Here is a 13,824-nt window from a genome sequence, read left to right as displayed (position 1 = left end):
TGCTTGTTTATTTCTGTTTTGTAAATCATGAGCTGTTGACATTGACTTGAAGGAAATGAAATGTATCTTCGTGAGATTTATTAAAAGAAACAAAACTCATTGATGATTTTCTATTTTTGTTCTAGAAATTCCATGATCTGTACAATCTTCTTGAAGCAAACTCAGACCAGAGGGAGGATTATCCTTGACCTTGGAAGACTAGGCTAAATTGAAATTTAAAATGTTCTTTAGGGAAGAATGGGGCTTGAGTTACACTTTTGTGGTAATTTGCTTCCTGACACTAAGGCTGTCCACCAGTCAGAACTGCCACACGAAGAGTCTAGAAGATGTTGTCATTGACATCCAGTCATCTCTTTCAAAGGGAATTAGAGGCAATGAACCTGTACATACATTAACTCAGGAAGACTGCATTAATTCTTGCTGTTCAACGAAAAACATAACAGGTAAGTAATAGTCCCTTGGCAACTCTTCATTTTAAGTGTTTTGTGATATAAGTAGCTGGCTGATCTGGCTGCATAGTTTATCCTAGTGATTCTCAATGGGGTAGAAATGTGGGTAACAAATTCACTGGGAACATGTGCCACAGGTGTGTCCTCCCCTCCCCTAAGCTGGGTCAAAGTTACTGATGAGTGTGTGTGTATATCACCCAGGTGTGTAGGTAGAAAAAAGGTTGAGAACCACTGGTGTTATGTTCTAATAGGCATCTAAGATGTTGGAAACAAAAACCCTTAAGGGACACGGGAAGTTGTTTGGACTGACCCAGTCACATGACACAGAGGAAAGAGGCTCACAGGTCTCAGCCATACCTTTGCATGTTTCAAGTTCCAGACTTGAGAAATATTTATCCAAGAAAAACAGTGGTCATTTTTCAGTTGTTTATGACCCTGTCCTAATTCCCTAAATGAAAAGTAAATAAATAACCAACCACAAAAAAACACCCACACTACATTTATTGAGCACCGAATGCCTTGCTGAATGCTGGAGACAAAACAATGAATAACATGGACAAGGCCTTGCCATCAAGGAGCCTAGAAGAGCTAGTCAACACTGGAGGAATGCTTCTTACCTGACTTACTGGCCAACCGAATCATACGTTTTCTCTTATATCTTTGGTTTCTCTTCTTTGTATAATGGGTGTGGTATAGTCAGAAATGTATGCATATAATCTTGGTTCCTGGTTCCTGTCAGAGCTCCTAAAAACCTTGCCGTTTCCTGAGCCTAGGAGCTTCTTTCCTTATTCATTATGAGCCCCTTTCAACCACACCTGAGTTACGACTGTTGGTGGCTCCCTAGGTAGCTCCAGGATGGGAACTTGTCACCAGGAAGACCCAGCCTTGATTAGAAATTTGGAATTTTCAGCTCCACCCCCACCTGTAGGTAGAGAAGGGCTGGAGATTGAATTCAGTCACCAGTGGCCAATGATTTAAACAGCTGTGCCCACATAATGGAATCTCCATAAAAAAATCCCTAAACACAGGTTTAGAGAGCTTCCACATTGGCAAACACATCCACATGTGCAAGAGGATTGTTCACTCCAGGTACACTGGGACGGAAGCTCCTGCACTCAGGACCCTTCTGGACCTCGCCCTATGTACACTTCATTTGGCTATTCATTTGTGTTTTCAATGATAAACTATCATAGTAAGTATAGCCTTTTCCTGAGTCCTGTGAGTAGTTCTAGCAAATTATCAAACCTGAAGTAGGGGTGGTGGGAGCCTGGACTGATGGCCAAGTTGGGCAGAAGCGTGAGTAACCTGGGAGCTGATACTTTTGACTGGCCTCTAAGTGAGGACAGTCTTACAGGACTGAGCCCTTAAATTCAGATTCCAGATTAAAATGGAATCTGATGCTAACTCCAGGTAGTTAGTGTAAGAATTGAATCGAATCATAAGACATTGAGTCAGTGCCCTGGAGAATTGGAGTATTAGTGTGGAAAAGATACCACATATTTGACGTCAGGAGGGAAAAAAAAACTTTCAATGGTTTTCTCAAACTCAGCAGTGTGCTTTGATATTCTCTATAGGAGTAATTTATGGAAATTACAGAGATTTAATTTAAATTTCCAGTTTTTCTTTAAATGTTGGTATCAACATTTATGTGAAGTAGCAAATCATCTGCAAACAGGACTGAATGCTGTGTGGGTGTTTGCTGGCAACACAGGAAACCTTGCATTTCTTTTCAGCTCCGTAATGGGTGTTTAGTGAGAAATGAGGGTTTGCTGTTTTATTGTATAAGCAGAATTACTGTTACTGCTTTACGGTAAGTAGAGATAATTGTGGGTCTCCTTTAACGGATCTCAGACTGTTTCTTCATTTATTGAGCAATGGTCTTTAAGTGCTTTGATAATTTGCTCATAACCACAGATTTTAGAAAGATGCCCAGGGGCGCCTGGGTGGCTGAGTTGGTCGAGTGACCACCTTCAGCTCAGGTCACGATCTCATGGTCCGTGAGTTTGAGCCCCGCATCGGGCTCTGTGCTGATAGCTCGGAGCCTGGAACCTGCTTTGGATTCTGTGTCTCCCTCTCTCTCTGTCTGCCCCTCCCCTGCTTGCTTTATCTCTCTCTCTCTCTCTCTCTCTCTCTCTCTCTCTCTCAAAAATAAAATTAAATTAAAAAAATTATTTAAAAAAAGGAATTATTAAGAAAAAAGAAGTACAAAGGACACAAAGTTTTGCATACAACTTGGGGGGCTTATGGACCTTTCCCTTTACCTCCATGCCCCCCAAAAATGGTATTGCAGAATTATCCCATTGCTGAGAAAGGAAAAACTAAAGTACCTTTCTTGTTGCCTGGTTTTCTGCCTAAAACCCCTGCAGAAACTAACTGAGTCTTCTTTCCAAATGCGGGAGTCAAGGTTGATCCTCACCATTGCCTGATTTGAAGAAGTTGTGCTGATGGCCAGTTATGCAGAATATTTTCCCCTGACTTTATTGAGATATATTTGGCATGTAACATTGTGAAAATATATACAGTGCGATGATTTGTTACATGTATATATTGTGAAATGACTACTACAACAAAGTTAGTTAATACATGGGTGTGTGTGTGTGTGTGTGTTTAGAAAGAGCATGCATTTTTAATAATTAGCCTATGTGCCTCTTAACCTTCATCCTGGGGCACGTGGGTGGCTGAGTCGGTTAAGCGTCTGATTTTGGCTCAGGTCATGATCTCACAGTTTGTGAGTTCGAGCCTCACGTTGGGCTCTGGGCTGACAGCTCAGAGCCTAGAGTCTGCTTCAGATTCTGTGTCTCCCTCTCTCTCTGCCCCTTGGCTGCTCACTCTCTCTCTCTCTCAAAAATAAATAAAAAAGCATTAAAACAAAACAAAACAAAACCTTATCCTGACCAGGGGTATACTGATCCCTCAAGGGTCTTAGGCCAAGATGTGAGATGGCACCAGATTGAGACCAAAGCCAGCTCTAGACCGTGATGAATAGAAAGAATGATTTCTACCGGGCATAGGTGGAAGGGAAAAAGAAGCAAGAAATGAAAGTTAAGAGTAAAAAGTTTGAAAGGAAGGAAAATGGAAAAGCAGAAATAAGGAAGAGTAGAAATGTGAAGAAGGAAAATCAAAAGAAGAATGGTACTGATAAAGGTAAAACATAGACTTTGTCCTCCATACACTACTCAGGTCCTTTGTGGAAGGGGGCAATGATGGTGTGATGCTAAATTTAGGGACTCTACTCAAGAAAACCAGACTCATGGCTTCATATGTGTCTGATATAGGTGTCTGCCTTCGGGATATGAGAGATACATGAAATCATTAGGTTAGATCCATTTCTTAAGTTCCAACTCAGTTGTGAGTTGTGTAAAGATCGCAAAGTCAGTATTTCTGTGTGTATTTTGACGGATATTTGAGCCAATGGAAGGCTTATCTAAAGAATTAAATGCATTATTTTTTTAAAAAAAGAATTAAATGTACTATTTAAAGTGGGTTTTGCCAAAATTACCTTAATTCAGATTTTTTAACCCAATGTCTTCACAAATTGCTTTAAGTACTAAGGAAGAGGAAACGAATTAGTGGTCAGCAAGCAAATGCACAACATGAACAAAGGTATTTGTGTTGGACAACAGAAAAAATAATTGCCATCCTCTTTAGAATATCCTATTTCAGTGTAATGCTTATGATACCTTTAATTTCAGGAGACAAAGCATGTAACCTGATGATCTTCGACACTCGAAAAACAACTAGACAGCCCAACTGCTACCTATTTTTCTGTCCCAGTGAGGAAGCCTGTCCCCTGAAACCAGCAAAGGGACTTATGAGTTACAGGATAATTAGAGGTAATAAAAGCATTGTTCTTTTTCTTTGGTGATTGGGATTATTTAAGGATATGGTTCATGTGAAAGATTTTCTACAAAAGAATCTAACTACCAAAAGTAGTCACGAATATAGAGGCACACCAGAAAACTCTCATGATTTAAAATTCAGTCTATTAAACCAAACATCTGTTTCCCAATGAAAGATCTCTGAATGATGGTATTTTGTGTTGTTTAGCTTTTTGTTTCTACCTTCCTGAGATAAAAGGCACACAGACCTTTCATGAAAACATTTTGAAACACCTCTTTAGAAAATGTAAGAGGCACTGGAATAAGGTCTCCGTGGTCCACGGTCTGTTTTAAAAGGGTTAAGACCCGGCTGCCTGGGTGGCTCAGCTGGTCCAACTTCGGCTCAGGTCATGATCTCACTGTCCATGGGTTCGAGCCCTGCATCGGTCTCTGTGCTGACAGCTCAGAGCCAGGAGCCTGCTTCAGATTCTGTGTCTCCCCCTCTCTCTGCTCCTCCCCCACTTGTGCTCTGTCTCTCTCGTTCTCAAAAATAAATAAACATAAATAAAATTTTTTAAAGGGTTAGGATCTATGTGAGTATATAAAATTCTAGTACATTTGTCTTTAGGTTCTAATTATTTTATAATCACATTATGTGAAATCAAACACCCTGGATTTTATTACCTAGACCTGGAAGGAGGTTCATTCAAGAAGTATTTACTAAGCAGCCACCATGTGCCAAATTCTGTGCAAGGCATTGGAAATACAGTCTCCATTCTGAACAGATTTGTTCAGAATTTAGAAAATAAACAACTAAAAAATAATATAATAATATGGATACGTCTTGGTGAGATTTTGGCTTGTTAATATTTTTTAAGTTTGTTTATTTATTTATTTAGTTTTGAGAGAGACAGAGACAGCGTGAGCGGGGAGGGGCAGAAAGAGAGGGGGAGAGAGAGAGAGAGAGAGAGAGAGAGAACTCCAAGCAGGCTCTGCACCCTCAGCTCAGAACCTGACGTGGGGCTCAAACTTACAAAACCGTGAAATCATGACCTGAGCTGAAACCAAGAGTCAGATGCTTATACCAACTGAGCCACCCAGGCGCCCTGGCTTGCTAATGTTCAGGGTGAAATGTTTTCAGTATCAAGTGTCCTTTTATTTAAGTCTTAGACAGTTTTTTTTCACTATACCCTTGGCTATTAATAATATTCTGTTTGCTCATTTACTCAATAAACAACAAATGTTATTTAGCATCTCCTATATGTGCCAAACACTTTTTCTGCCCCAAGAACACAAAAATGGAAACATGGAAAACAAGGTTTTTACCTCTGGAACTTATGTTTTAGGAGGGAGAGACAATAACCATCCTAAATAAGTAATCAAGAAAAATATTATAAGTAATCAAAAAAAAAGTAATCAAGAAAAATATCATCACAAGTGTTAGGGTGATGATTGAGCTAAGACAATGTAATAGATGATCACTGAGTGGACCCTCTTGAGTAGGTGATCAGAGGAAGCATCTGGGAAGAAGTAACCCCTCAACTGAGATCTGAACGGTAAGAAGCCAGATGTGAGAAGATCTGGGAAGACCTTCAGGCAGAGGAAATAGCCTGTTTCAATATCTTGGGGCAGAATGATTTCAGTCTCAGTCTCAACTGGCTGACTCACTCAGAGTGAACCATATAAAGAGTGACATACAGGGGCACCTGGGTGTCTCAGCCGGTTAAGGGACTGGGTTCGGCTAAGGTCATGCATGATCTCATGGTTCATGGGATCGAGCCCTGAATAGGGCTTTGCACTGACAGTGCGAAGCCTGCTTGGGATTCTCCTTCTCTTTCCCTCTCTCTCTCCCTCTTCACCTCCCTCACTCCTGCTTTCTGTCTCTCTCTCTCAAGAGAAACAAACTTAAAAAAAAAAAGTGATACGCAAGAAGTATGAAAAGCGGAGAGATCACATAAAGCTTTGTAAGCCAAGGTAGGAAGTTCTTATTTTAGGTGTCTAATGGGAAGCCGTTGGAAGTTTTCAGGAGGCATGTAACATGGTGTTTTCAAGGTGATTTCTCAAAAGTTCGCTGTGACTGCTCTACTGGGGAGGGACAACAATGCGGCAGCAAGAGAGGAAGTGGGAAGACTGGGTAGGAGGCAGAGGCAAGATCCAAGTGGAAGGCCATGACATTGCGGACCAGGGAGGTGGCAGATGAGGTTGAGAAGTAAACATACAGCTGTTTCAGAGGAAGAGCCGATGGTGTGGGATGGTTGTGACGGCATGGGAAACAGAAATGTTGGAATTGAGTCCTAGTTTCCTAGTTTTTGGCTTGAAAGTCTAGATGGATGGTGGTACCATCTACTGAGCTGGGGAAGATTAAGGAGACTGGTTTTAGGGTTGGGAGGGGGAGTGCACTCAAGGATTGTCTTGTGACTGTTTTATGTGTGAGGTGCTTTGGGGAATGATACTGCCCAGGGTGCCTGGGCTCAGACTCCACTCTGTCCCCTGTGTCTGAGTTTTGGTTAATGAACCAGATGTATCAAACATTCCCCAAAACAGGAGCATAAAGCACAAATTATTTGCGTAAATTCTTCCTAAATAGTGATATAAACCAACTATAAGAAAACTGGCATAAGGTACAAAAGTTTCGGTTTTGCTAGATGAAGAAAGCTCTGGAGATGGATAAGGATGGCAGTTGCAGAGAATGTGAATATACTCAATGCCACCGAACTGTATACGTACAGAGTTAAAGTGGTAAATAGTATGTACATCTTACCACAGTTTTCAATTTTTAAAAAAATTGTAAAAGTATATCTATTTTGAGAAAGAGCGTGTGCGGAAGCAGGGCGAGGGGCAGAGAGAGAGGGAGGGAGAGAATCCCAAGCAGGCGACATGGGGCTTGAACTCACGAACCGCCTTGAGCCAAAACCTTGGTCATGATCTTGTGGTTCGTGAGTTTGAGCCCCACATCACCTGCTTCTCTCTCTCTCTTTCTGGCCATCATCCTACCCACACTCTCTCAAAATAAATAAACATTTTTTTTTTTTTTTTAGATCTTGATTTTTAAAAAACACTAGGCATAGAACAAATTAGCCTTTCAAAAACACTTAAAACCTTACTTTCTGTGGACACTGTCTTGTCCTGCCCTTTTGGGGCATCAGTGGGCAGATCTTCTGGCTGCCCCAGATCTTCATGGCTCTTTCCCTTTGTGCCTGTGTGTAAATCATCTGGGCTAAAAATATTGGAGCCTTTAGTGTGGTGGTGACACTTCTTGCTGTTCCTCTTGGATCACCTGGAACATTGCAGAGCCTGTTCGATAGCCAGGGGTGGGAATTCAGCGGCAAAGGGATATTCCAGTCTTAGTGTCCAAAGAGGTCAGGGCTCAAGACACTAACTGGAATGTTTGCTCTTCTTCTGGAACTCCCATCATGTGGAATTTGGACTGCAGCATTCCGCCTCTGTTATCCCTTCTCACTACCTCTTCTTCATTCTGCCCCTTCTTCTACTATCAGCACGCTTCCCTGTATCTGTCTTCTATTTCATAACTAAAGCACAACATTAAAGAAATTACAGGTAACTTAATCTAGCAATTCTACTTTCATAAAACCTTAAAGAAGCAAGACCAAAACAAGAAAAAGCTATTGGTTTGAAGCATGTTTTTTTTTGTGAAATTCGTTTGAAAAGTAAAAAACTAGGAGCAGCATAAATGTCCCGTTGCCTGAGAACGGTTGGGTATAAAATATGATGGATCCATTTGAGAGAGGTTGAGCGTCCCGCTCTTGGTTTGGGCTCAGGTCACGATCTCACGGTTCGTGGGTTCGGGCACCTCCTTGGGCTCTGTGCTGATGGTGTGGAGCCTGCTTGGGATTCTCTCTCTCTCCCTCTCTCTCTCTCCCGCTCTCTGTCTCATAATAAATAAACTTAAAAAAAGATAAGTTTGAGGTATATAAATAAACAAAATTCCAGGTGAAAAACACCTGGTTGTTTTTCAAATACATGAAAAAAAATTTAACTCTAAGGCACACAGAAATGTTAATGGTTGCTGAGACATAATGATAAAAACCATAGTTGAATTTGTTTTATAACTTCCATATACTTCTGTAATGTTGTTGCTTTTATAATCCATGTGTAAAAGAGGGAATATGAGGTAAAGATTCTCTCCAGTGGAAATGGGAGAAAAGGGAACTTTGGCATGTGTGTAAATCTTTACTGGGAGCCTGTGAAGGTCATAAAGTCGGATTAGAATTAAACAGTTCCTGTGGCCGCCACCAGGGGGCGCCATCAGCCCAGAGCAGGTTGAAGAGCAAAGTGGCATGGACACTGGACATCATATGCTGCAGGCTTTATACATACAGGATGTTTACAAATTGTGTTTGTAATTCTCTTTATGAATCTGCCCATGTTGATGGACTGAGAGTCCCCACAAAAATAAATTATCTGCTTCCTGTTTAGAGTGAAATTAATAGGTATCTGTTGGGTGGTTTGTTTCCAGATGAATTCCATTTCCTATAATGGATGGGCTAATATTTACAGACCAAAAGCTTGAAAGATGATAGTGTACTGTGTTCATTCTATAAAACCATTGCAACTTGGAATTATTTAATTTTTTTTCCCAGCTTTGCAGTGTGCCATTTCTACCGAGGACTAGAATAGGGAAGTTCAGAAACAGAATAAATTGGGAGTCTGTTTGCTCAGCTGGTTTCCAAGTAATAGTCCCTAAGTTTTTTATTTCATCAAGTCACTTGAAAATGAAACTCAAAAGAGAGATTGAGGGCACAGGGCTGTTTTGCAGTCCCCGCTGGCTCATCTCTGTGCGAGAAAAAGCACCACACCCCAGTGGCAAACATCAGCGGGTGAGGTGAAGGGAGCAGGTGCACAGGATCCCTGCATGCCTCTAGGATCCTTGCCAGTAGATGAATCTTATCAAGAAATGGGACTAGCCCTTGCTTTGCTTTATTTATGAACTGACATTCTTGAGAAAGAAAGCAGCTGTTTTGGTCATTCTTGTCAATGGCTTTATTTAAGTTCTGAGTTCACACACATCGCATTTACTTAGTCTTTTTTTTTTAACTTTAAAATGGAATATGTTGAGTCCTGTTCTTTTTGAAAAATATCTGATGCTACCTAAAAATAGAGATGCTGTTTATCTCATGGTGATGTTATATCTATCATCGTGATGTAACCTGCAGCAGAAACTCTTTTCTCCAGCATTGTTGGAGCAAAGAGGAATTTCAATCATCCGAATTCTATTTTGGGGTAAAGTACTATATCCTAGAGCAGGTGTCTGCAGACTTTTTCTGTCAAGGGCCAAATGAGAAGTATTTTAGGCTTTCCAGGCCAGTATGTTTTTTTTTTAATTTTTTTTTTTAACATTTATCTATTTTTGAGAGACAGAGCATGAGTGGGGGAGGGGCAGAGAGAGAGGGAGACACAGAATCTGAAGCAGGGTCCAGGCTCTGAGCTGAGCTGTCAGCACAGAACCCGACATGGGGCTCGAACCCACGAACCGTGAGATCATGACCTGAGCCGAAGTCAGATGCTTAACCGACTGAGCCCCCCAGGAGCCCCTCCAGGCCAGTATTTTAGGTTTTATGGGCCATATGCAATCTGTTGTATCTATTCACCTCTGTCCTTATAGTATGAAGTACCTGCAGACAGTGCATAAACAAATGAGCATGGTTACATGCCAATAAAACTTTATTTATGGACACTGAAATTTGAATTTTATATAATTTTCATGTGTCACAAAATATTATTCCTTTTTATTTTTGTCAGCCATTTAAAAATGTATATGTTAGCCCATAAGCCATACAAAGAGAAGTGACAAGCTAGATTTGGCCCTCGGGCCATAATTTGCTGACCCCTGTCGTAGACGGATTACGGAGTGACCGTTCTAAAGGACCTGTTCCAGGTGTGATGCTTACAGAGTAATCGAAGATATTAATCAGAGGTTGCCTCTGGATGTTTGTTAGCAGAGAAGAGAATGGAATCTAGTTCAGACACTGGCACTGAGAGGAGTTGAAGAAGAAAGGGGGAAAGAGAACAGGGAAGAATGAACAAGGAAGTGCTAAGAAATTCCTTTTCTTCCTTCCTTGTGTTTTCTGCAGTTCAGATCTAAGTGAAAATGATCAGCCAAGTAGCAGAGTGATACAGAGCAATTCAAGTGATCCTTCCCTGCCCCAATGGCTCCCGCAAGCCTTTCCAATTTGAGCTGTGATGAATGGTGTGTGAGACTAAGAGCATAATTCTAAGCTTTCTGTCACCGTGAGGAGGATGTGAGGCTGGTCCCTCCGTAGCCAGCACTCGGAATTGTGTGATTTTCGGCTCTTTCTATCAGCACTGTGGCCATCCTAATTTCAAATTTGGTCCCACAGTCCTCAGACTCTAAGACATTGGCTCTGAAATTTTAATCCTTGAGAGTCACAAGGAAATCTCCCAAATTGCCTCCCTCCCCTGTGTGTGGTGCTGAAACCTGTTTTTTGATTGGACACTGTGTCATCAGCCTTCTGCTGCTGCTGTGGCCTCGGTGCCCTGGGAGGAGACCAGACCTTCCCTCCCGGCCCCTCTGCCTCCACCCCGTTGCAGGCAAATTACAAGGATTCTGCCTCCACTCCCCCTTGCCTTTCTTGCCTGCGGGTGCCCTTGCTACGAAATGTCTCTCGGTGATTGCTGCCTTCCCAGCTGTCTTGTCAGTCCCAGGGAGTTTCTCTCTGCCACTCGTCTTCCAGCCCTGTCGCCCTGGCCCAGCCCTCTTCCCTGGCATCGGCCCCCTAAGTGTCTCCATCCTCCTAAACCTCTTGCTGTGGCTCCTGAACTCCTCTTAGCCCCCTTGCTCTGCTCCTCCCAGCTCTTCCTTCATTTGCCTGGTCCTCCTCCACACATTTCTCCTCTGTCCCACCACTCTAGAAATAAACCACAGCATCTGGTAGAGAGGCAGTGTCATCAGATTCTGATTTAGCAATTTGTATTTTTCCATTTTGCGCAAGTTTCTATGAAATGTCAAGTTTCAACAGTTTGGGGATTTACTGAACAAGCTGATATGTTTGTCTTTTTTTAACCTGCCTTCGCATGGAAATATTTAAGTCTCCCTTTAACTTTTCTCTACATTTTCAGACTTTCCAGCTCTGGCTAGAACTCATTTGCCAAGCCAAGAGTTAACCCAAGAAGGTTCTCTCATCCATGGCCAGCCTCCGCAGGTGATCACTCCCACACCCCCTCCTGTGACAGGTTATTCAGAGTCCACTGACGGCTTACTGAAAGGTGCCTTTTCTCAGAAGTTGGGGCCCTCAGATCACTTGGAGAAACTATTCGAGATTGATCAAGAGAGTACACGGTTCCCTGTTGATAAAGAAAAGGGCCATTCTCAGAGTTCACGGTTTTCTTCAGAACAAAACATAGCTCATCTGCTGCCTGAAAAGGTGACAACACTCCCCACTACCAAGGCTGTTTCCTCTCTGCATATCACCTCTGCCGCTCCAAAGCCTGCATTTCCCCCCACCACCAATGCTCCGGTGATACCTTCTGTGACTTTTGAACCAGAGGGGGCCACCTCAGCTCCACCCCTAGCTGTGGTCACGTCTCAGCCCCCCACAAGCCTCTTGTCTACAATGTTGACACATGCCGAAGTTACACCCAAAGCTGGTGTAACTACGACAACAGTCTCAAACACCATCTTTGAGGCACCTACGGACTGGAAAGGCCCCCCAGAAACAGTGCCGGTTAGAGAAATTTCCAACCTATCTTTGAACACAGAGGATGCCTATAACCCTGCTACGCTTTCTTTGTCAGCTGTGGATTCTTCTGCTGCCACATTACTTCTGTCAAATGTGGATTCTTCTGCTCCGAATAAAAGTGCTTCTCAGGAAAATGGGAAGGCCAGTCCAGGTGGTTCCTCCCTGAAGAGTGTTCCAGAAAGTCAGCATGGCCTCCCATTTGAAAAATGGCTCCTCATTGGGACCCTGCTCTTTGGTGTTCTGTTCCTAGCCATAGGCCTTGTCCTCTTGGGTAGAATGTTCTCAGAATCTCTCCGCAGGAGACGCTATTCAAGACTTGATTATTTGATCAATGGGATCTATGTTGACATCTAAGGGGGAAACTAGATGTCTCTTAATTCATGTTCTTCCTGGTAGTCCAAACACAGTGACTTTCTACTGACTTGCTGATCTTAGCAGGATTTTTGAAGTGTCTTGAAGACAGGCAAATGCCCCCTACCACTTTCTTTTTGCTTGCTTTTTTAAGACAATGGGAGAAAGGAAACGAATTAGGTAATTTGAGTGATCTATCTCCAAAATATTCACTGAAAACAAAGCTCTACCTAAAGTAATAAAGTATAATTGGCATATAAATTGAAAAATGACTGGCTGTTTGCAAGGAAAAGTGGTTAGGACTTCTAGGCTGCAGTTCATTAGCATTTCTGGTTCCAGATAAAGTCAACTGTTTATGATATTAATTCTAATAGATTTACTTTCCTTTTTATATGAATTCCAATAAAACTTATTCCAGATGTATTTCCTTCCAATTAAATATTTGAATAAATCTTTTGTTACTCAGTAATGTTCTTGTAAGTGACACATCCAGCTGGATAACTTTCAGTTTATTCCCACCAGCAAAATGATTAAATGACGAAAATATGTGTTCTAAGTTAAAGTGACACCCCCCCTCCCCCTTTTCCCATCAGTGAGCAAAGAGGTTCCTTTGGGAGAATTCTAGCAGAAGATTATTATCTACATGGAGACAGTGATAAGTCACTTTTGCTAAACAGCCAAATCTACTTTGGGTCCATTCTAGTTAACTATTCTGCCCGCCCCCCCCCGCAAAAAAAAGTAATACAGGAATATTCTAAACTTTACCAAGTTGAAAACCTAACAGTGTTATTTATAAATCCTTATGTAAATTTTGCCAACAGTCAATTTTGGCTTTATGTGGAATAACATTGGAAACAATGGATAACGCTTACAATTATTGTTAAGTGATTACTGTGCTGTAATTTTTATGTGCATTTAAAAAATTCATTTATTTTTAATTCCAGTATAGTTAACATACAGTGTTATATCAGTTTCAGCATACAATAAGTATGCTGTAATTTTTTATTGATTAGCTATTGAAATGCCTGAGCAATGCCTTTAATAAAAATAGTTTGCCGGACGAATTACAGTGAGGTGACTAAGAATCCAGGAAGCTGCCTGGGTCAGTTTGACATCTGAGTCTCTGGACTTCAGTTTGCTTATCTGCAAAAGAAGAGGTTGTCCCTTCCTGGAGTCACCAGGGTTTTTAAAGATGCAAATGGAATTTGGGAGTGAACTTTATACAGTGAGCACTAGAGGGCAGTAGCTGGTTTATAAGTATAGCAATGAAGACAAATGTAGGAAATGACAGAAACAGGCTTTTCTCCTGTTTCTTCCTCACCTCCTCCTTCTGCTTCTCTCCTGGACACACACACACACACACACACACACGCACACCCATCTACATTAAGCTCATAAAGCTCATTAAGAGGAAAGCTGGTCTAGTGAAAATACTACCTTTCATATATTTTCCAATTTAACAGCTTGACACAAATCTCCAGGGGGTTT

The 13,824-nt window shown here is 41.7% G+C and overlaps 1 protein-coding gene across 2 annotated transcripts; it reads left to right on the top strand.

Annotated features, from left to right (window-relative positions):
• The first annotated feature begins 212 nt into the window (after positions 1–212).
• On the top strand, positions 213–12,805 carry MANSC1 (MANSC domain containing 1). 2 transcript variants are annotated; one of them, XM_045465705.1, is made up of 3 exons: positions 213–443; positions 4,142–4,282; positions 11,366–12,805. In XM_045465705.1, the coding sequence occupies exons 1-3, from the start codon at positions 221–223 to the stop codon at positions 12,337–12,339; spliced, it is 1,338 nt and encodes a 445-aa protein (XP_045321661.1). In that variant the 5' UTR covers positions 213–220; the 3' UTR covers positions 12,340–12,805. The 2 variants fall into 2 exon arrangements, with proteins under 2 accessions (XP_045321661.1, XP_045321662.1); XM_045465706.1 differs by lacking the exon at positions 4,142–4,282.
• Positions 12,806–13,824: the final 1,019 nt, after the last annotated feature.

Source organism: Leopardus geoffroyi, chromosome B4, assembly GCF_018350155.1.
Source record: "Leopardus geoffroyi isolate Oge1 chromosome B4, O.geoffroyi_Oge1_pat1.0, whole genome shotgun sequence".
NCBI lineage: Eukaryota > Metazoa > Chordata > Mammalia > Carnivora > Felidae > Leopardus > Leopardus geoffroyi.
This window is presented reverse-complemented; position numbering and strand designations above follow the sequence as displayed.

Excerpts from the sequence above, each read along its gene's own strand:
- MANSC1 (XM_045465705.1), top strand. The coding sequence starts at position 221 with ATGTTCTTTAGGGAAGAATGGGGCTTGAGTTACACTTTTGTGGTAATT. Across the intron at positions 444-4,141 it reads TTCAACGAAAAACATAACAG|GAGACAAAGCATGTAACCTG; the intron begins GTAAGTAATAGT and ends CTTTAATTTCAG. Across the intron at positions 4,283-11,365 it reads GAGTTACAGGATAATTAGAG|ACTTTCCAGCTCTGGCTAGA; the intron begins GTAATAAAAGCA and ends CTACATTTTCAG.